The following is a 22,790-nucleotide window of genomic DNA, read 5'->3' on the forward strand; positions in this document are numbered from 1 at the left end:
GATAGCATGGAGGGAGGGATGGTTGAAATGTGCTTCTGAAGTTTGATTCTGGAAGTATGAATATCATCTCCCATCTTCCTGGCACCATACTTGTATTCTAGACAAGTGAACTCCCTTTAAACACGTGATAGAGTCATAGAATCATTAAGGTTGAAAAAGACCTTCAAGATCATCTGGTCCAACCATCACCCTACCACCAGTACTACCCACTAAACTATGTCCCTAAACACAATGTCCAATCATCAGAACAGTAAAATGGAAAACATGCAGATCCAGGTGTAAAATCTCCTATGATGTTTTTAAACAGTACATTATCTGTGTGCGGGTCTTTTCATGCATATGTCACTAGTATGAAACTTCTTCAAATCTATGCAGAACTTGAAGTACACTGTCCAAAAAGTTAAGGACTTCTCCTTATCTGTAGCTTTAACTTCTCATATGAACTGTATGGACAGACACAAGTATCTGTGGCTGTATCTAAAAGTTTTCATTCAACATGAGTCTACTTAGAGTGCACTGATTTACAACCTGCAATATGGAACTAAAATTTTTGATTTGGCAATTACAGTGGCTTCTGTAAAAGCAGGATATAAATTTAGAAATCTGCATTTTTATTTAGACAAAAGCTTAGATTGGAAAACAGTTTGGACAGAAAATTTACCATTCATCTGATCTATCAGAACATTAATTGTAAGGTTCCATACTAAGATGTTTGTATAACCACAAAGTTGTTTACTAAGATGCATGGTATGTAACCATGGGAAAGGATAGGTAAAAAAATCCTCAAACCTAGGAATGTCACTCAAGCTACTCTTTTATCTGAAGTCTGTTTATAAGCACAGCTTATAAACCAATATTATCTACCATTAACAGTTCTTTCAACTGTACAGGATCCTCAGCTATTGAAAAATCAATTCAGTAATTAATAGTGAAAATAATCCCTTCATTCAAATTTTGTTTATTCCTTTAATAGACAGAAGATCAAAACTATTTTTTGAGTATTGACAAATTAATTGAGTAGAAATAAATTACCCAAACTTTTTTGGATGACTAAGACCACACAAATCATTACCTAAAAGTATATTTTCCTCTTCTTTGCTTAAAAGTCTTAGTACCTAGCTTGGCTATGGGTCCCATTCTACATACATACTTTCTTCAGATGAATCCACTCTGCCACCCTTGGAAGTGTAGACTCAATCTCTGCTCTTAGAAGCAAAAGCTGTAGTCAAATTCATTAGTAATGTTACTTACTATTATAATACTTTGTACTACATAATAGATTTTCATCTGGTACAGCCCAAACCCATGTTTTCAATAACGTATGTTACAAAGTTTACATGGACAGCATGCAAAATCTATGGAGAGAATTCAAAATTTAAAGAGATTTTTGTTTGTTTGTTTGTTGTTTTTCTTTTAACAGAATTGTTAACTATCTTCACACTTTGCACAGCTTTCATGGTTTACTGCTTTCAGTAAAAATCTAACTATTCCAACTAGAAGCTTTTTTCAAAACATAATGATGCCAAAGCACAGTTTCTGGATAGGGGCCTTCTGTCATCCTAAATAAGGAAAGGTTTCTATTTTTCAGTAATACAGGAAAAGATAGTTTATCATCCTGTTCTCTGTCTACAATGTTCTCTTTTATGAAGAACCCCTACCTGACCATCGAATATAAAACAACTTGATTGTTTTGAAATAAGGACAATGAAATGAAGCAGCTTAATTCTAAATTCTAAACTTAATTCAGTTCTTCAGCTACTTATATCTTGGAATATTATATATTCTCATTATTTCTTCCTGGACTTTACTTATAGATGAAGGCTATCTAAAGAAAAATTATATATGAGCCTCTTGTCAGCCTGCCTTATATCTATTTCTTTGTCATGAAAACATGACACTGATGCTATTATAAAATTTCCTAACTACACACTTTTTAGTGTCTTTTACTTTAATTACACATAATGTAGTGATATATACAATCATAGATGGAAAGTAAAACATGTAATGCGTTTTCATGAAATTTTCATTTCATACCACTCATTTGACAGAACGATTAACTAGAGATGTTTAAAATGAATACTCATTATACCACTCATTTAGTATGCTATTTTACTACATAGCATGTGCACTGCTTAGCAGAATTTAAGTTGTACTGTTCCTTACATTAAGAGAATGCTGCCACTAAAGCATTTTTTTTTCTTAAAACAGTTATATTTTTTTGTTTTGTTTTGTTCTGTAATTAACCTTTGTGCATGTTACTGTATTATCATAACCATTCACACAGAAGTAGCAATTCACTGTGATCACTTCCAAAGAAAGTTCAAGTGGGGGCTAATGATGTCTTCAATTTTTATGGAGGAAAAATATGACAGAGTTAGTGGCTGTGTTTTTGTGACACAATCAGAATGAAATGAACCTAACCAAAATGCCCTCAGAGCCTTAGCTTCAATAACATTACATGCTGCTGTGAAAGAAAGGACAACTTAAGGTCACTAATTTTTACCTGGATGATTTGCAAAATGTCATGTTACATACCTTGGTAGGATATGGGATTTCTTTGTTTTTAAAATGTTTGCTTTGGCATTTCAATTTCTTAGTATAAATGCAATTCTTTGTTTTGAAAGAAATATGAAATGGAAACAAAACCCCAAAACAGTAAGAGGTTGGTAGCATGCCAACAGGGTTAACACTTTGAAGTGTTCTAAATTCTGTGTGAACAACTTGACATGCATTATAATAAAACAGTTTCAGGAAGCATATCTTTATAATAATCAATTTTTATAAGGGTGGTGGTCAGCTGTGTTAAGATGATACTCTACACCTAACGTTAAAAACCTGAAGCACAAAATAAATCAAATTGTCAAGATACTAAAACAGAATTCCTATTAAAGCTTACAGAGCTCCCTATGGAGGTGCTACAAGCTATCCATACCACAGCGTAATACTGTGACTTTCAAAGACTTTAAAATCACAAACATAGGAGAAGTATGACTATGATCATTACAGAATACACAGATTTTGGAAGAGAAGCACTATTTTTGGATTTCCAGTTGAGATCATCTTTGGCTTGACTTTTCAGAATAGCCTAGTATCCACAAGTCCAACTTTGTCAGTTCACACATTGCTGCAGATACTACACATCATAAAGGCAGCGTTTTTGTTTGTTTGTTTGTTTGTTTTTTTGTTTTTTTGAGAAGCCTAAAATGAAACTCTTTGTTAATCTCACCAAATAATCCAGTAAGAAGATTTAGCTACATAATCAAAGCTTCATGATATTCTTTTCCATCTATTAAGTGGTGCCTTCTCCTGATGATCATTAAAGAAATGGGAGCCAGTTAACAGTCTATATTTAGACATTGATTCTTCCATCTCATCAGAGAATATATTAAATGTCACATTCTGTTGCACAGCCAATTAGAGAGGTAAGAACATCCAAAAAAAAATATATATATTCCTGCTGGTTTTGTTACCAGCACAGCACGGGATGAAAAAAAAGGCAGTATCCAGCCAGGAAAAGTAGTGAGAGGAAGACTATAACAGTGCTGACTTAACCAGCTTTTTTTGCCTTGAGTTAAGAAGATGAAAATAAACCAGTTCAATTTAAAGCATGTATAACCTTAATGGCAATTCTGGTTCTCAACAGTTAGTAGTATGAACTCATGTTTAACTGAAAGAGATCTACAGAAGGAAAGAAGCTGAAATTTTGCCTGCCAGCACAATGAGGCACAAGTAAGAAAACCATATAATTTTGAACACCAGTATATGACAATTTTTCAAAAAATTCTAAAAAAAAATAATAAATAAAAACCACCACCACCACCACCAACAACAACAACAACAAAAAAAAAAACATAAAAAATAAACACCTTTTCTTTAGCAGTCAACATTTTCATGTGACTTAACAGCTATTTTAATCTAGTGGCCGGTGTAGATGTATCAACTACCACTTATTATAAAAATATGCCCATGACTTTTAAAATGTTTTAATTTTAAATTTATATAACATTATGTAATTCTACACAGCAAATATTAACAGCCACTTCAAACATTAAACAAGATGAAACAAGCCTCTTACTAACAAAGAAAGTAAAGCAAACAAAAAGTCTCAAAAATAAGTTTAAAACCACAGACAAAAAAGAAATTCAAGAAAACAAACAGAACTAATCCTACTAGACATCTGTGTATTTTAATATACACCTTCTTATAAAACTGCTTAGTAAAGCAAAATTTGTCCACTGTTTCTCCTTCTGTTTTTACTTCAACCAAAGAGAAAGAATGTCAATATCTTCCTTAAAATAAATTAATCTTTCTATTAGGAGGAGGAAGAAGTAGAAGAGTGATTTATAATAGAGAGTCCCAAATTCAGTTTAGAACTGAACCAAATAGAAATTTAACACAGAAAAGTTTTGCACAGGCAAGCCAAATGTTTTATATTGAGCAATGCTAAATCTAGAGGGCAGGTAATTACTTTCAACTGTATAATAACAAATTAATTTTATTGCTATTGAGTAGCTAAAGTTAGTCTTTTTTTTTTCGTCCTTGCACATGCATTTCCATATTTTTCTGTGTTTTCAAAGATAAGTAACACTGATGCAGTTTTGCTGACAAAACATTTGCATTAATAAGCTATTCTTTTTCGTTAAAATACCGAGGAGCTTTTCATAACCCAACAGCAACAGGATAGAAGCCTCTCAGAAATTCATTACAGAAACAACACAAGAAAAGGTATGAAACAGGGTATCTTTTCTCCTGGCAATCTGGAGTTTAATATGTCACGCCTTTTTTCTCCTGAGGTTTATATTTCAACCATTGGCATATATCACCATCTTACTACACCATCAGCACAAGCAATCGGAAGCTAAATATTTTTCCTTGAGTACCACAGAAAATACTAAACACCTTTTTTGTTTTTTTTTTTTTTTTTCCCCCACTTAATTATCTTACTATTTTAACCAGTAAATATGTTTATGGGATAAAGTAGCTTAAGCAACCACTACATGTATTGCAGTCTATCATCTTTCCTGTGTTCCCTGCTGAAATGATTTAACTCAGAATAAAGATCATGAGGCTTTCAACTTGAAAAATCAGTGTTTCTCATACCTTTTGTTTGATGATCATGTCGTTGATATCATCAAGATCACCTACTGTCACTCTCTGAGATTTTATCTCTCGGTCCAGTCGAGAAAGCCAGTCAGTGAGTTCTGCCCATGCCTTATTGAAGTCAGCCAAGGCTGGAATCTCCAAAAGCACAGAAGATGGCATTTCTGGTTTGAAGGTGGTGGTTTCCTTGGTTACCCTGGTTTGTGTATCCACAGCAACAGTTTGACCAGAAGTTACTGAAAGAAGAAAAAATAAATACTAAAATTACTGAATGAACAAACTATGAAAAATGTTTATTTCAGAAACATAGTTTATGCAATAGAAAGAGCTATACAAAAATAAGCTCTTTGTTTTTATATTATGTCTAATAGAAATATGAAAATTAAAGCTAAAAAGAATATATGAATTCATTTTTCTGTAGTACTCCTATTATAATATGTGTTTAACATTCAACACTTCAACACTCTCAGCATATTCAGATTACATCCTGGGCCCTGGTAACACAAGAAGAGACATCTCAATATAAAAAGAACACTCACTCAAGGTCAGTGAATTATCACTGCACGAGTCATCTTCCAAAATCTAGTAGCATGGTTGGATCTGTCTTGAGGTTAAAGGCTGATTGAAAATGTGTAGGCTATAGAACCTAGTTTATCACAGTATGACCATATATCTAGAAACACATTTCTTCCATGGTCTCTAGCCATGGTGTAACTGTAAATTTGTCTCTTTCTGTTACCAGCAGGTATTTCCCATAGGCTCTGTGACTGATATGGATGCTTTCACAAGAAGTTTAACCTTGGACAGTTTCATCTTTTTTTCTTCACAACTTAATATTATTATGTGCTATTATGTAGAAATTAGTGGAATTTTTTCATACTGTTCAAAGAAAATTGACATATCTTGTCTTTTATGCCCTTTCTTGACCTAACAGCTGGTTGTTAAAGAATCAGTTCATTATTCAGTGCTTGGATTGGGCAGTTTCTCTGCAGTCAACAATGATGAGAGTTGACACAGAGAGCTACTATTGCAGAGAGCACCATGCAACAGACTGATTTCTACTTCTCAGTTATGTCATTTACAAATAGTTGGCTATAAGATATCAGACTTTTCTTCCCTCCTGTTACCCATACAACAGCAATTCATTATGCATATTATGGCACAAGAGGCTACCATGATGTATTTTGGTTATTTTTTTCCCATTCTTTAAAGAAGTCTAGTTCACAAAGAACAGTAATAAAATAGATAAATCACTAGAACACGTGCAGTTGCTGCAATGAGGTGAACAGAAGTGAAGCGAGTCTAAAGTGAAGTTAGAAACTTCCAAGTGAACAGTTCTTGAAAATGAAATATAAATTTCTGAAGGACCAAAGACATTCATCTGTATTTGTTTCCAGTCTCTTTACAGTGCAGAGATAACCAGTTTCCGGCAAGCTTTCTGTAGGGTAGGTTGTCTTTAAGTAAAAAACAGCGAACATGCAGAGTAAGTTGCGTTTTGTTTGTTTGCCTTTTTTTTTTTCCCTATGAGTCTGAAATTTTTCCTTATTTGCATTTATGCCATTCACAAAGTAGGTCTGAAGTCCAAAAATGCAAGTAGCAGGTGAAGGTTCAACAGTTTAGCCGTAAAACCATGTAAAAGAGTAAATCAGTAACTTTAACCAATCTTGCCAAGAAATTTAGCAACTCTTTTTCACTAAAGAGGAAAGGGTTGAGTTATTTCACTCCTGAATCAGTGACCTTCTTCATCAATGCAGAAAGGGAAAAAGCTGTGCACAAGTATCAAAATGACTGTCACTAAAAACAACAGAAGATGCTGTCAGCATTAAAAGTACTGTATGATTACAAACAATTTACCAAATCAACTAACATCTATGTTATTTATCCAGACTGAATAAACAGCAATATTATGATACTGAAAGTGACTCCTGCAAGTGGTGATTTTTAATGACATACACTGCAATTAAATATATTTATCCACCCACCCATATCATTATTGTATTTCTGAAGTGTAATCCTTGTACTTTTCCTTCTTGAGCTTTGAAATCAAATACCTGTGAAAAACTATGAAATAATAGTTGTAAATGCTGTTCTAACAAGGAAAGTTTTTAAATAAAAATCACACAAACTGATGAGAAAATGCATTAATCTTTTGCTGACATAGAAAGAGGCTTGTCAAGTTGGACTTCTGTGGGCCTTTTTTTTTTTTTTATAACATCCCACTGTTTGATATGACAGAGTATCTTGTACAGTTAAACACTGTCAGTTTTTTATATTAAAAAAAAAAAAACAAACAACTAAAACCCTACCACATAACCCTAAAGGATCTCTTCCTTTTCCTGTTTTCTTTCCTTTTTAAAAAAAGATTTTTACATATACATGATTAATTATTAATCTGTGTTCATCGGGTTTTCTTTCATCTCTGTTGCAATTACTCCAGATATTATCTGCCCCGTTATATTTCTTCTTACCTAAATCATGCAAATTATTACACCAAGATGATCAAGGGATTGGAGAGCCTCTCCTATGAGGAGAAGCTGAGAGAGGTCGACCATGGACATGATCATGGTCAACCTGCTCTAGGTGTCTCTATTTTACCAGGGGTGTGGACCAGATGACTTCCAGAGGTCCCTTCCAACCTCAGCCATTCTGTGATTAGTCACTCTCAAAATTACTTCGGATATAGGAAAGCTGTTAACACTTTTTCTGTGTTCACTTCGCCTATAGCTGTTACCACCAGAAAATAGGGAGGCCATGCACAGAAGGTAATGTACTGCACCCATTACTCACTAATGGACTTAAGTGGCTGAAGGTATGACTTTGAGCAGAAGACTCAGCTCATTACCTAACGAATGAGTTCTAACTCATGGTTTTAAGTCTGAATCTTTGGATTCGTGATGCCTCCATCCAGCCTTTGTTTTCTGTTTTGGAACAGATTTGTGAGGAGGTGTTTAAATACTGAATGGTGCTTAGCACCCCAGATTCCTACTGTGCTGGCTAGAGAGAAACACAGCACTACTAGCTGCCGAATTTCCATGCTTTGGCAGTAACAGACATCTTTTCTATCCCTCTCCTTAAACCAACGATATGCCATAGTTTTTCTTTGCCTGTCAGCAGATGAAGGAGGAATGAGTTTGGCAACTACTTCTGCAGGGAAGGAGAAAAGGGAGAACAGATCAGCCTCTTCCTCAGAGCGGATCATGAATGGCTCCAGGAAATGGTTGCGTCCATACAGTTGCCAACTTTGGACATCAAAGGTAATATTTAAAACAAAGCCACATCAAGCAGAAAAGGGGAGGGAGGCAGTAACAGTGCATTAAGATCTGCAAGATGAGCAAGGAAAGAAAGCTAGATAATGTTCCTTTAAGGCAAGAGGAACTTACTATAGAGTTACTTCTCAAAATAAGAACTATTTCATTTGTAGATTCATTTGCTATTGTGTCCACTTGTACGCTGAAGCTAGAAAATAATGTCAACATTAAAAAAAATGTATTATTAGTTACTTAGTTTGGCTGAGTTGGCACTTAGAGCTTGCAAACTTCAATGGTCTAAAATAACTCCTGGCTATATCACTGGAAACAAACAAATGAACAAACAAAAACTGTCTGCAATGCTTTACCCATAAAATAAGGAGAATTCAAAAAGGGTCAAGAAATGATCATTAATATCCTCACAATTACATGCAGTGTACTTCTGCCAATATAGTGCATGCAGCTTACTGGCAATGCGTTAGTTGTACTCTTTTAATGCTTACAGTCAGAAGGCTATTGAATTTTTCATCTTTTTTCAGCAGGGGAAGAAAATGGCAGAGAACTCTCTGAGCATCTGTCTCTGATGAATGTCATTTAATTGCCTGAAGGACAAAATAATGTGCAACAAACACTAACTAGAAATAAATAACAAAAATAAAATACCCTACAGTTTTTCACAGATTTTAAAATATTTTGTTTGCTTTCTGATGTTTTAATGATGTTCTTTAGAGCTTTCTTCATTTGATATGTTCTTCTGCCTTCCTCTCTCTGGGCTGGGTATCAAAAAAAAAAAATAATAAAAAAAATCTGACACCATTATATACCCAAGACATAAATTCACGGAATTGTCTATATTCTCACTCCTAGATAGGATTTCAACTCCACACATCAGTCACAATTTCCTGTACCAATTCCAAAGTGTAATCTCTTTTCACTCTCTCCCCACATGAACTCCATGATACTGTAGGTCAAAGTGAATCAGAGAAAGTCTCATTATTTGCAACGAGGCATTCCACACAGGTCAAGACACATGCAATTAGTCAAAAACACCGCTGAGTGTTTCATTCCAGAATTTTACAAAAAGAGTTAAGTGCAAAAATAATGCATAAGCATTAACTTCGAGTCTTTACCAAGGGACGGATACTTAGGTCCACTTCCATCTGCCCTAAAGTTCATTTAAAGGCCTTGTATTTCCTCTGTGACTTAAGAGGTTCTTAGACGACACAAAAACAGTTGCTTATTTTGGCATTCACATAGGTTAAGCAGATGTTGTCTCATCTCAGAAGAAATCCCTATTCTCACTAGTATTTCAGGTAAATCAAAGAAAAACATTCTAAAGTAGAATATAAGTCTCCATAAGTAGACTTGGGATGTCTGATAATACTGCCTGGCATCTCTTAGCTTCTTGCATGTTTTGGTCTGAGTAAACTCAGAGTTTGCTGATTTATATATACATATATGTATAAGGACACACACACTTCTTCCTTCAAATGGCATCTATTCCAGAAGAGATTATTCTTCTAATGTGCATGGTATCACTGCTCTGAGCTTTGGCTTAGTTTTGCAAGACTATAAGTCTTGTTAGTGCTTTATAAGACTATAAAGCACTAGCAGAAGTGCACTGCCCAGTATAGTATCTTCTTTAAAAGCTTCAGGGTGCATTATCTATCACTAATGGTACGATAATATTCTGATCCATTTTGTCTTAGCAGTTAAAATATTCAAGTTATCAAATTATTTATAGCAATTAAGTTTAGAAAGTAGTTGCACTGTATGTTTCTCTTCTGATACCCCTCAGAACAAAAATACCACTATAAACAGTACATCTGTCCTTTATTTCTCTTTCTTTCATGCTTTCACAGATGTAATTCATTCAACAGAAAAGCACAAATAATTGAAATTAACAGAGAAATATAAATCGATACCAATTACACAATATGTAACAACAGATCTTATTCTAAAGTAATTTATCCAGAACAGCCCAGACAGCTTCTGTGACTCAAAGAGGATAGATATTTTTTGTTTGTTTTGTTTTGTACAAGACATTTAATTTACAAGGCAGAAATGGAATGAAATTCTTTCTTTCAAATATCTTGGTAACAAATTCTATCCTACTGTAACACATCGGAAATGAAAATAAGAACTTAATCTTTCAACTTATTTAAAGGTTATATCAGTTCAATACTGTGAAATGGCAAACCAAAAGGACAATCAGAACTTAAGACATTAAACCACATTGACCTATAGCTTTTCCAGTAACTTCTCATTAGCACTTTCTACTATTTAATAAAGAAGGAAACAATGCAGAACAGTAATAGGAGAAAAATGAAACAGAACTGAACTACCTAATGCAAAATCTAAACCCAATTAAACAGTAGCCTGAACTAGGTGTGATTTTCAGCTTGATCACAAACCTTGAAATACACTGGATGAAAAAAAATATATATAAATATATATTATAGTATATAAATAAATATATATAATGTATAAAATATATAATACATATTATTATAATATATTTTCATATATTATATATATATTTACATAATATACATATATTGTGCTACTTGGCAATAATCTGTAATGCTAAATTTCAGGAGTGGAAATAATAAAAATGTGTCATTAAATTTCAATTCAAATATTAAACGCAGAAATAAGCAGAATGAAGTCAACTGAAGGAAAGCACTTTTTTCAACTCTTTTAGTCTGCTTATTTCAGTGATGTGTCAAGAGTGTCAGACTTACAGCTTTGAACAAACCAAAATCTTTATTTAGCTACTGAACAGGAACAGAATGGACAGGAAGAATGACAACTTCTCCAAAAGCTTCAAACCCCTTCCAACACACCATATCAACTGGTGTCCTTAAGCAGAACCAAATCCATTCACAGGAGTGTTTCTAGCTATTCTTCCAAATGCTTTAAGTAGTGTCAAAAAGTTTTGATTTTGCAGGAAAACCAGATCAACCAGGTCAAAGCTTTTTGATAAAGAAGAAATAACACAGTAACTTGCATCTCTAGCCTAAGGATTTATTTCCACAGTTAGCAACATCAAGTAAGGCAGATGACAGCCCTAAATCCTTTAGATAATGAGTAACAGTAACATACTACTACTAAACTTCATTTCTGTTTTAGTCAGGAAACTCACCTGCATTTGACTCTGAGGAAAACAGAAAAATACACGTAAATAATTCAGGCACAGTGTATGTAAACATCCAACTGATTGCTGTATGTGTTGTGTCAAATGCTTTAAATCTGCATTACTCTACCCTATTGTGACTCAAGCAGGGGCAGGTAGCAGAAAATCAATTGAAGATTGTAATATAATGATAGATGAGTTTACAGATCTAATGACTCTTGCTCTGCTTGGACCTATAGTTTTATTCAAACCTCTCTGAAAGATATGCTGCTCAAAAGTCCAGTCATAGTGTTGTCATGGTATTCCCTGTGAACCTTTCCTTAGGCAAAGTTCAACATGATAGATGGGCCCACTAAAAACTGAAAAGTGAAAGGCTAGGGTATGAATGGATCACTTGTGCTGAATATAAGAATTAACCAGACACTGAAACTGGAAAAGGTACCCACAGGAACCTTTCCTATAGTAGCTAAATGGTGGCTCTAAATTCAATTTAAAATATAAAAGTGATTACATTACCAAGGTTACTTTAACTATTAACACACACTTAAAAAGTTAGGTGAAAACAATATTCGAAAATTAAAGTGTCACCATGGTGGACTCACTATAATAACGAGATAATGCTTTAAAAATAGTCCAGGTGAAAAAAAAGATTGAACTTACTGGTAAGGACTTCAAAATTTTCTTTTACAAAAATATATTCTTGTTTATGCAAATTGCTTATCAAATATAACTTTTAGATTCTTCTTTATCTTCATTAGCTTAAAGGTTACATGAAGAAATTTCTGATATCATCACCAATGCTCCTACTAAAGTAAAAATAATAATTTCTTGATAACCACTAACATATTCTTTACAAATAAAAGTTGACCCAAATACTGAGATATTGGTACAATATAAATTGGAAGTATGTCAAGGCTAATCATTTATTGTAACAAAAACAAAAAAAATCGGAAACGTTTGTGCGTTGTTTCCCAAACAATACTGTCTTATATCTTAATTGTGATATGAAGTGCCAGAAAACTCCCAGCTGAGACACACAATTTATTTCTAGCTTGCCTGAGCCCTTTATTGTCATTATTGATTTGAGTCTTCCCCTTAGGTTCATGTGAAATATGTTCCACGAGCCAAAGAAGAAATCTTGTTGAAGTAGAAAATTCAGACTTTCAATTAAAATGAAAAGCTAATATCTAAAAATGATTACCTGTCTTTATGGATGTGACTCAAATCCTCTTTTGCTAGTTTTAGTTTGTCATTTGGTGAATTCTTCCTTGTGAAGATTTCACATCTAGCCAGAGAGGCTACAGAACCTCAGATTGCATATAATGGTTTGGTTTGTATAAAACAAGATGAACCCATACATTCTCTTAAATGGTTTATATACTTATCAGTTGAAACACCAAATGGAATACAAGAATTTTGGATAAAAGTATTCATTTTCTTCATTCACTTTCTTCAAACTTTTGACTAAGCTGCTTTATACATTCATTCATTCATAATATATTAATCTTAGATAAAGAATTTTACGTCTGATAAGGAAGAAAAATTCAAAAGCATTCAATGCATATTAATATTCATGCTTCAGGATGGCACTTTTTTTTTTTCTTAAGTAATGATGAAATACAGATATCCCTTTTATATAGAAATTAACATTTCAACCTTTTTCATGAGACCTTTGAAAGGAAACCTTAGGAAGTCAGTGCACAAGGGAGTCAATCTTATGGGAAACAGAAAAAACTCTGTTTCCCATAAGTACAAACTCTGTACTGTAGTAACATTTGGATTCTCAAAGAAATTTATGATACTAAAAACTAAAACTAACATATTTGTAAAACAGTAATCATCTGCTATTCAAAAGTTCAGTCAATGGAGCTAATATTTGCCATATAAGGACTAGGTATACGTTTAGTTTTTAAGGATAAAATTACCTGGTTGGTTCTTAATTTTTTTTTAATTAAAGGAAGGGTTGAAGAAAATGTTGCAGCCTGTTTTGTCTGAAGCAGCAGATTGAATTGATACAAACAGTGCCCTTATTAATTATAAATGTAAGTTACTTACTATAACTGCTTATTTCTGCCTATACTTAAATTAATATTTTAATAGTGAAACAAAATTTCTTTTTTTTTTTTTTCTTTTATTCACTGAATATTTTCGGTAATTGATTTCTGCATCCCTAATTAGCTTTCTCAATATACAGCAAGACACACCATCATTTCTAGGCAGTCTGAAGAGTTCCAGTTCAAAGAGTCAAGGAGTCAAACTTTTTTTTTTTTTTAAACAGCCTTTTTCTTTTTTAGTGCAGCATTATCTCTACCTCTACAAAAACTCTACAAAACCTTTTTTTCTTTTTTTCCCCTCACAAGACAGGAGTCTTTTAAGTAAGCAGTGATTGCAGTCGTTATGGAAGATTTTCATGAAAATGAACACTTTGTACTACAGGAGTAGTGGTGTTCCTTCAAATACTGTCACATACTTGCCTTATAAAAAATGTTGTGACAACATCTGTCACAAATGATGCAGGCAACTCTCATTATTCCTTTTGTCAGTAAAAATAACAAGTTCCTTGATTCAGTTTGCAGCTTTCAATTGGACGTCAATCTGTATGACAACAATTTACATTTCCAGTATACCATTATTGTCATGTAACTGAACTTCAGCAGCTAGTTCTTTGATACAGGGGAAAAATACATAGTGCCAGCAGCTCCAATTTCTATAGTCCTATGAAAATCAGTCTGAAGAAGCTTTGAAATAATCAGTGCTGAAGAGTTAGCCTTATTAGCAAATACCTGAATGTTACAGTGTTCATGCAAAAATTTCCAGGTGTACTCATTCTTAAAGAGAAAAATTCCGCACAATTCAAAACCACTAAAAAAAAAACACTAAAAGCTAGAGAACGCAACATCTACTTTGTTTTTGACAAAACAACTCCTTAAATCACTGCAAGCACCTTCTGTTATTTCTTCATCAGAAACGTTAAAATATCTTGCCTTGTACTACTAGTTCATGAAAATACATGTAATACTTATTCAGGTCAAACTAGCCTACTGCTTTTCCAGCTATTCTAATTTGACCATAGGAAAAAAATGTCTTTGGGAACTTATGTGCCCTCTGACCACTAATCTACTCTTGAAGGAAATACCAGTACTTCAAATCTCAATGTGCGTATCTCCATCACTATGTTTCCTGCTAGTCCATGCTGACACAAATGAAGAAAGCAGTCTGTTTCAGTGACAAGTTTCTTATAAACAACAGGACTAAAGAATTTTATGACTGGAATAGTAGAGAAGATTATCCATCTTTTCCCTCATCTTAGCTTTCCACAGTTTAAGAAATAAGTCTTACTTTCTTTTATCATCTCATATCCTCTGAGTAGAGCAGAAAGGTTAAAAACAATTATAAGCTTTGTTCCTCATTCCATCAGGCCTCCAGTCTGCTCATGATCTGTGAACGCACTTTCTCATATTCTTTGGTTGGCTGTTTCTCTGTAGAGCAGATTTAACTCTGCAGCAGTGCCAGTCACTGGAGAAACATTAGGAAGGAAGTCAGTGCCACTGCACTTCTCAGTAGGATATGACCAGCATGGCAATGAACACCTTTAAGAAGGAAAAGCTAGCTTGCTTTCCTCCTTTAAAAAGACAAGCCAACAAAGAAGTACACAGAAGTCAAAAGAACTGTGTGCAGAATAACCTATCACTTTCTATTACTGTAGTGAATAAAAAAGATTTTCACATAGTGCAAATGCCAATAGGCCTAATCGCTATATAAAAGGAAACAGAAAGGAGAGATTACTGCTATTTGCAAGCCCATGCCATCTAGATAGTCAGGTATCACAGTAATTTAGGCAACTGTAACAGAAAAGAAAAAAAAAAAAAAAAAGCAGAATGAGCTTAAAGCATGAAAAACAACAACAAAAAAAGTGATCTAAAGCTAGAAAGAGTTAGACTGATTTAAAAGCAAACAAACAAACAAACAACAACAACAAAAAAGCATAAACCACTATTTAATACTTCTTTGCTAGGAACTCTAATGAGCTGAGAAACCACTTTTCTGTATCTTCTGGGATTAACCAGTTCAAATTCTTATTCTACCTATCTGTGCTATAAAATGATGCAAAACTGTTGATGCCACTTTTAAAAAATTTACTACCTCTTGTATTCTGTAGAGTGTTCTGGAGAAAAATAAACATTATACATAATATTTTCTGAGTTATGTTACATGAGACATGTAAACAAACAAAAATGCCATATCTATAACTTAGTTCTGTGCTCTCATATGGTATAGGTTATCAATAATATGTTGATGAATTCTGCAAGATGGTATCATCCACATTTCATGAAGTTTAATCAAAATGATTCCTGTACATCCTGCTTCTACTCGCTATTGATCAAGAAATTAAATGAAAGAAAACAAGCTGTGAACCCTGCTCCTCAGAAGAAAATACAAGACCATATATCAAAAAGGGTGTAGGTGAATGTCCTTTGAAAGACTGATGATAGCATTACTCTTACTTATGTCACAAATCTTGACAGCTACACTTTCAACAACTTGTTACAGAAAAGAAAAAAAAAGATCTAGATTCCATATTGCCTTTAATAACACTGAATCAGCCAATTTCTATTTCCACATTCTGATTTACATTTCATCATAGGTGTATGTATAATAAAAATTCCAGGTAGTAACCCACAGAGTTTTATTTAATCAATGGAGCCCTGAAGAATCAAAATAAAGGTTCACATTCCCTTTGTAAACTATACTGTCAAATCTGTTTATCATAGACACTTTCAAAGTGTCTATGTGTAGTGAGACCCCTGAAACAGAATGTTAAATATAACGTAGTAACCTTCTCTCTTTTGTTTTAAATCATTCTTTTGTGGTTTAAGTAATATTTGGTATGTATTTTTCCACCTGTCAGATAATCCAGGAACAAATCCTCACATCAAGACATGCTATAAAGATCAAGATAGAAATTCAGAGAATCATAGAGATTTGTGTTTATAAACTTGCTTATTATGTTTTCATTCACGCAGCTCTGAAGGCATAGTGTCAGCTTTTTATCTAGACTCTTTTCATTACTTCTCCCTGTTGGTGTTGCAGTACATGCTGTGAATGACCTCCAGAGATTCCTGAAGCTATATGCAGAAAGAAAATTGAATCTGAAAGCTTTATTAGACAAGTTTGTCTTCAGCTTGTGTCTGTTGTCAGCTGTATTGAAAAATGGAACTGCTTGTGAAACTGGGTCCTGACCTTGAAATACCTCCAATCAAATGGTAAGAGATTCAGTTTTGTGCCATATTGCTATTTGTTTGATGTGGCACATGTGTTAGAAGTGCAAAAGCTTCTTAATGAAAATCAGATGGAATGATCGGACAACTTCTTTCTTGAACACAATGGGGAAGTGATATATGGTGATGAACACATAACAGGGCCAACTCAGGTTGGTATCTATGAACCTCTTTACTACAGAAGCCTGTAGAGTTAAATGACCAAAAATCAAACAACCTAAAATGGCTTATATAAATTATTATTTATTCTTTCCTCCAACCATACAGAGCAACCAAAAGAAAAGGTAAAGACAGTGATTCATTCCTTTACTATCCCACTTTACACTGAAATGATCAATCATTGTTAGGCCAACTGATATAAGTAAGTGCCTACTCTTATTGCTCACCACCAATTCAAGACCTCAAGATATTCTCTATGACACTTTACCGCATCGCTCCCTGTTCACTTTCTTTCCTATATTTTGCTTCAGTAAAACATTTCATAGAGTTAATCTGAATTATAACTGATATTAAAAGCAGACATTGCCTTTAGATTCTGCACACACAAATATATCAAGCTACACAATTCTGGACATGGTCATCATTGGATTTCTCTCTGTTACAACCCCCATGCTAGTGATCTCATTTAGTATTGTCCTAAAACAAATGTTAACTAAAATGGACTATTGTCAGTAGCACTGCTTTCTAAACTCAGTTATAGATCTTGTCAAAACAGATGCAAGCTGTGGATTCTTAGCTCTTCAGCTCTATGGAGTATGGTTCGGCAATATTCATTATCTACTATGGCCCCCACACAACCATTTTAATAGCTGATAGCATAGTTCTTTTAAATGGTGAATACTATGTGTAATGTATTTTTAAAATACCCACATGTTTGCATTAGTACTGAAAACACTGTAGATCATAGAATCATAGAATCATAGAATATCCTGAGTTGGAAGGGACCCTTAAGGATCATCAAGTCCAACTCTTGACACCGCACAGGTCTACCCAAAAGTTCAGACCATGTGCCTAAGTGCACAGTCCAATCTCTTCTTAAATTCAGACAGGCTCGGTGCAGTGACCACTTCCCTGGGGAGCCTGTTCCAGTGTGCAACCACCCTCTCTGTGAAGAACCCCCTCCTGACGTCTAGCCTAAATTTCCCCTGCCTCAGCTTAACCCCGTTCCCGCGGGTCCTGTCACTAGTGTTAATGGAGAAAAGGTCTCCTGCCTCTTGACACCCCCTTACGAGGAAGTTGTAGACTGTGATGAGGTCTCCCCTCAGCCTCCTCTTCTCCAGGCTGAACAGGACCAGTGACCTCAGCCGTTCCTCGTACGTCTTCCCCTCCAGGCCTTTCACCATCTTCGTAGCCCTCCTCTGGACACTTTCCAACAGTTTCATGTCCTTTTTATACTGTGGTGCCCAGAACTGCACACAGTACTCGAGGTGAGGCCGCACCAGCGCAGAGTAGAGCGGGACAATCACCTCCCTTGACCTACTAGCGATGCCGTGCTTGATGTACCCCAGGACACGATTGGCCCTCCTGGCTGCCAGGGCACACTGCTGGCTCATATTCAACTTGCTGTCTACCACGACCCCCAGATCCCTCTCTTCTAGGCTGCTCTCCAGCGTCTCATCGCCCAGTCTGTACGTGCAGCCAGGGTTTCCCCGTCCCAGGTGCAGGACCCGGCACTTGCTCTTATTGAATTTCATGCGGTTGGTGATCGCCCAGCTCTCCAACCTGTCCAGATCCCTCTGTAAGGCCTTTACGCCCTCATTTGAGTCCACAACTCCTCCAAGTTTGGTGTCATCAGCAAACTTGCTCAAAATACCCTCTATTCCTACATCCAGATCGTTTATAAAAGTATTGAAAAGTACCGGCCCTAAAATGGAGCCTTGAGGGACCCCACTGGTGACCGCCCGCCAGCCTGACACAGCCCCATTTACCATAACCCTTTGGGCCCTGCCCGTTAGCCAATTGCTCACCCATCGTATGATGTTTTTATTTAGCTGTATGGTGGACATTTTGTCCAGTAGGATCCTATGGGAAACCATGTCAAAAGCCTTGCTGAAGTCCAAAAAAATCACATCAGCTGGTTTCCCTTGGTCCACCATACGGGTGATCTTATCATAAAAGGAAATCAGGTTAGTTAGGCAGGACCTACCCTTCACAAACCCATGCTGGCTGGGACCAATGACTGCTTTGTCCCCCAGGTGCGCCTCAGTAAGTCCGAGAACCAACTTCTCCATGATTTTACCAGGCACTGATGTGAGACTGACAGGCCTGTAATTGCTAGGGTCTTCCTTCTGACCCTTCTTGAAAATCGGCACAACATTTGCCAGCTTCCAGTCTACCGGGACCTCTCCAAATTCCCAGGATCGTTGAAAAATAATTGAAAGAGGTTCCGCGATGACGTCCGCCAGCTCTTTCAGCACCCGGGGATGAATCCCATCTGGACCCATGGACTTGTAGGGATCCAGGTGGAGTAGCAAATCCCGCACACGTTCAGGGTCAGTTGGGAGTTTGTCATCCCCACCGTCCCGGCCCTCCAGCTCAGGGCACCCTGGGTCCCGAAGCCCATCATCGGCATTGAAGACAGAGGCAAAGAAGGCGTTAAGCGTCTCTGCTTTGCCTATGTCATCGTCTGTGAGGAGACCTTCCCTATCAAGGAGCGGCCCTATGTATTCTTTAGTTCTCCTTTTTCCATTTACATATCTAAAAAAAACCACGTTCCTAGACTGCTCAGTCTTCCCCAAGGAATTATTTTGGGTTGCTTGGTCTCAATTATGCTATGCCAGCTGCTATAAACAATACAGAGTCTCTAACATCTGATGTACATTTGTTTTTAATTTACCCTCTAAATACACATATTGTTATCTTTTCAGGTGCACATAATGAAACACACAAGGTTTTTAAATCTACCATTTGAAAATTCTGGGAAACACAGCTCTGAACTAGAACATACCTGTTCACTCAAACACTGTGTTCAATGTATACAACAACAAAGGCTTCAGAGCACATTAGCTATAAAATCCTACTGAAAAGAAAATAGCTTTTATTGTGCATTTTTGCCCAAAGCTGGTTGTTGTCATTTTTTTTTTCCTTTTCTTTTTTGTCTTTGTCTCTTGAAAACAGAAACATGGCTCAACTTTCTTTCAACAGACTCAGCTTGATGCAACACTCCTCTTCATTCTTCCTAACTCATTCTAAATCCTGAAAAACCTTCTCCTCTGTGGTTTTTGGCTCTATGCCTGCAGCCTCCAACTCATACCCCCAAAGCAAATTATATGGAACACACAAAATGCATTTGATCACACACATTAGAAGGACACCTAAAGCTAGTGGAATGAGTGCTGCTGAAACTTTCTTCATTTTTTGTGTATTGAATATACAATAATTATCAACACATAATGTATTTCTGCCATATGCCTCTCTAACCTCTATAACCTGTAAAGTGAAAACAATTTTTAAAACGGACCTTCTGAAAGTAATTCTCTAAATCATTAAGGACTGCTGGCTTGTAAAGCTTTAAGAAGCAAATAACTTGAATTCCACTTAATTTTTAAATAATTTGAATGTTGTAATTGACACTATCACTCTACTTTTTTCTTAATTTCAGTCATATCTTTCCTGTTTCAATTTATTAGGCATTTCATGCAAGACAAAAACTTGACAAAAAATTCAGGGAAAAAGTGAAACCAACTATATACAAGGACATCAAATAAATTAAACTGCAAGAATAACAATATAAAGTAGCACTCTCAGTTATATTAACTGTATATGTAACGTAAAATCAGCTGACCAAGTATTTTCAAATGTTTAAATTCTATAATTTTTGAGGTTTCCTTATCTTCAAGTAAAGCATAACTTAGAATAAAAACATATCCTTTTAAGAAACTGTATTTTCAAGTATAACTCTAGACAAAAGTGGCCATAATTTCCCCCTAACACCTTACTTGATTGAAAAATGTCTTCCTCAAGAACAAAGTTAGGAATGTCTCCCATGCCACATGGTTTTACAAAGCCCTATATAACTTTACATAACTTTTTAAATAACTACCAAAGTAGCAGTTCAGTACAAAATAATTTGTATGAATGCTAAAGATAGTGTTAAAATTTGTCCTATAAACGCACATTCTAAAATTGCATTTCTCTCCACTTAAAATGTTTTCAAACTGCTAGCTAAGCAACTCATCAGTTATATGGATAGAGATGTTGACACAATTTCATGTTGTAATGTCAAGTACAGATAGTAACTGTGATTTCCTTCCTGAATCATCCTGTCTTGGAAGTCAATTTTTGCTAAGGTTTTGAATGTACCTCTCAGCTAAGTACATTTTCCTAGCTGGAAGAGTAGTTCTTGTTCATTATGCCCAAGGGCACACTGGCCTGGTGGAATATCAAGGATAGTTTTAGTACTTATTCTGCCAAACAAGCTCAAACACACAGACCTAGAAATAATTAACAAAGGGTCCTTTCCCTCTATTATATCCACCAGATGGTATATTTAGTAAGACCCTCTGGCTGAGTTCTTGTAGCCAGACTAGACAAAATGACACCTGACGGGGTATTAGAGGTTAGCCAATTACATCTTCATTCCCTGGTCTCAGAAGAACAGATATCAACATTATTAAATTCTGATGGCCACAGAAGTCTCTATAGGACCAGGAAACAAGTAATTATCAACAGGAGATAACTCCATTGCTTCACAAAGTCCTTCCAAAATCATTTTATGCATCATTCTTTTAAAATGACCTCAAATGAAAGCATTTGGATGTGGGGAGGCTTCAATTTTACTTCTTTGAGAATATTTTTCCTGACATCATAGTGCAAGGAAAACAATAACTCCATGAGTCATGAGTTTGGAGAGAAAGGGTGGCAGGGAGGCCTCTTTCCAAAGACTAGTGCTAACGTTCAGGCTTCTCACTGTTTTAACTGCAGACAGAAGGTGAATATCCCCACCTGTGGTGTTTCAGGCAGTTCACATTGATCACATTATTCATTCAACAAAGGAAAATGCCAGGTTCTGCACCTGGGACGGAGTAATGCCAGATACAGGTACAGACTGGGAGATGAGTGGTTGGAGAGCAGCTCAGCAGAAAGGGATTCGGGGATGCAGACTGACAGTAGAATCACAGAGTGGCTTGGATTGGGATCTAAATAATCTTAAAGACAATCTAGTTCCAACTCTCCTGCCATGAGTAGGGACACCTTCCAGTAGGACAGGTTGTTCAAAGGCCAATCCAACCTGGCCTTGAACACTTACAGGGATGGGGCATCCACAGCTTCTCTGGCCAACCTGTGTGAGTGCCTCACCACCCTCAGAGTAAATGATTTCTGCCTTATATCTAATATAAACCTACCCTCTTTTATTTTAAATCCACTTCTCCTTGTCCTATCACTACACCCCCTGGCAAGGAGTCCCTCTCCTGCTTTTCTGTAGGCCCCCTTCAGGTACTGGAAGGTCACTATAAGGTCACCAAGGAATCTTCTCTTCTCCAGGTTGAACAACCCCAATTCTCTCAGCACATAAGAGGTGCTCCAGCCCATTGATCATCTTGGTGGCCTTCTCTGGACTTGTTCTAATATGTCAATGTTCTCCATGTACATGTTCTCTGGCTCCAGGCCCCAGAGCTGAATACAATGCTCCAGGTAGGGTCTCACAACAGCAGAGCAGAGAGGGAGAATCACCTCCCTTGACCAACATAAGCCAGCAGTGTGCCCTAGCATTAAGCACAACATAGCTAGCTGGTCAAAAGAGGTGATGTTCCTGAATACTCTGAATATTGTGCGCAGCTCCGTACTTCATATTATTAAAAGGATGTTAACATACTTGAAAGTGTCCAGAGGATAGCAACAAAGCTGGTAACAGGAAGGCATGCCCTGTGAGGAGAGACTAAGGTCACTTGGGTTCCCTAGTCTGGAGAAAAAAAGGCTAAAAAGTGACCTCATTGCTCTCTATAACTTCCTGAGGAGGAGAAAACCTGTCTTCAAAACCTGACTGGACATGACCCTGAGCAACCTGTTCTAATTGACCCTGCTTTG

The 22,790-nt window shown here is 35.9% G+C and overlaps 1 protein-coding gene across 12 annotated transcripts in view; it reads right to left on the minus strand.

The window, feature by feature from the left end:
* Positions 1 to 22,790, minus strand: part of DMD (dystrophin) — a 1,246,037-nt gene that overhangs the window by 345,280 nt on the left and 877,967 nt on the right. For all 12 annotated transcript variants that reach the window (XM_084515490.1, XM_084515483.1, XM_084515486.1 and 9 more), the window contains one exon: positions 5,101 to 5,336. In XM_084515490.1, coding sequence (XP_084371616.1) covers positions 5,101 to 5,336 — 236 coding nt within the window. The remainder of the gene's footprint in view (positions 1 to 5,100; positions 5,337 to 22,790) is intronic.

The sequence above is a fragment of the Aythya ferina genome (assembly GCF_964211825.1).
Source record: "Aythya ferina genome assembly, chromosome: 1".
Taxonomy (NCBI): Eukaryota; Metazoa; Chordata; class Aves; order Anseriformes; family Anatidae; genus Aythya; species Aythya ferina.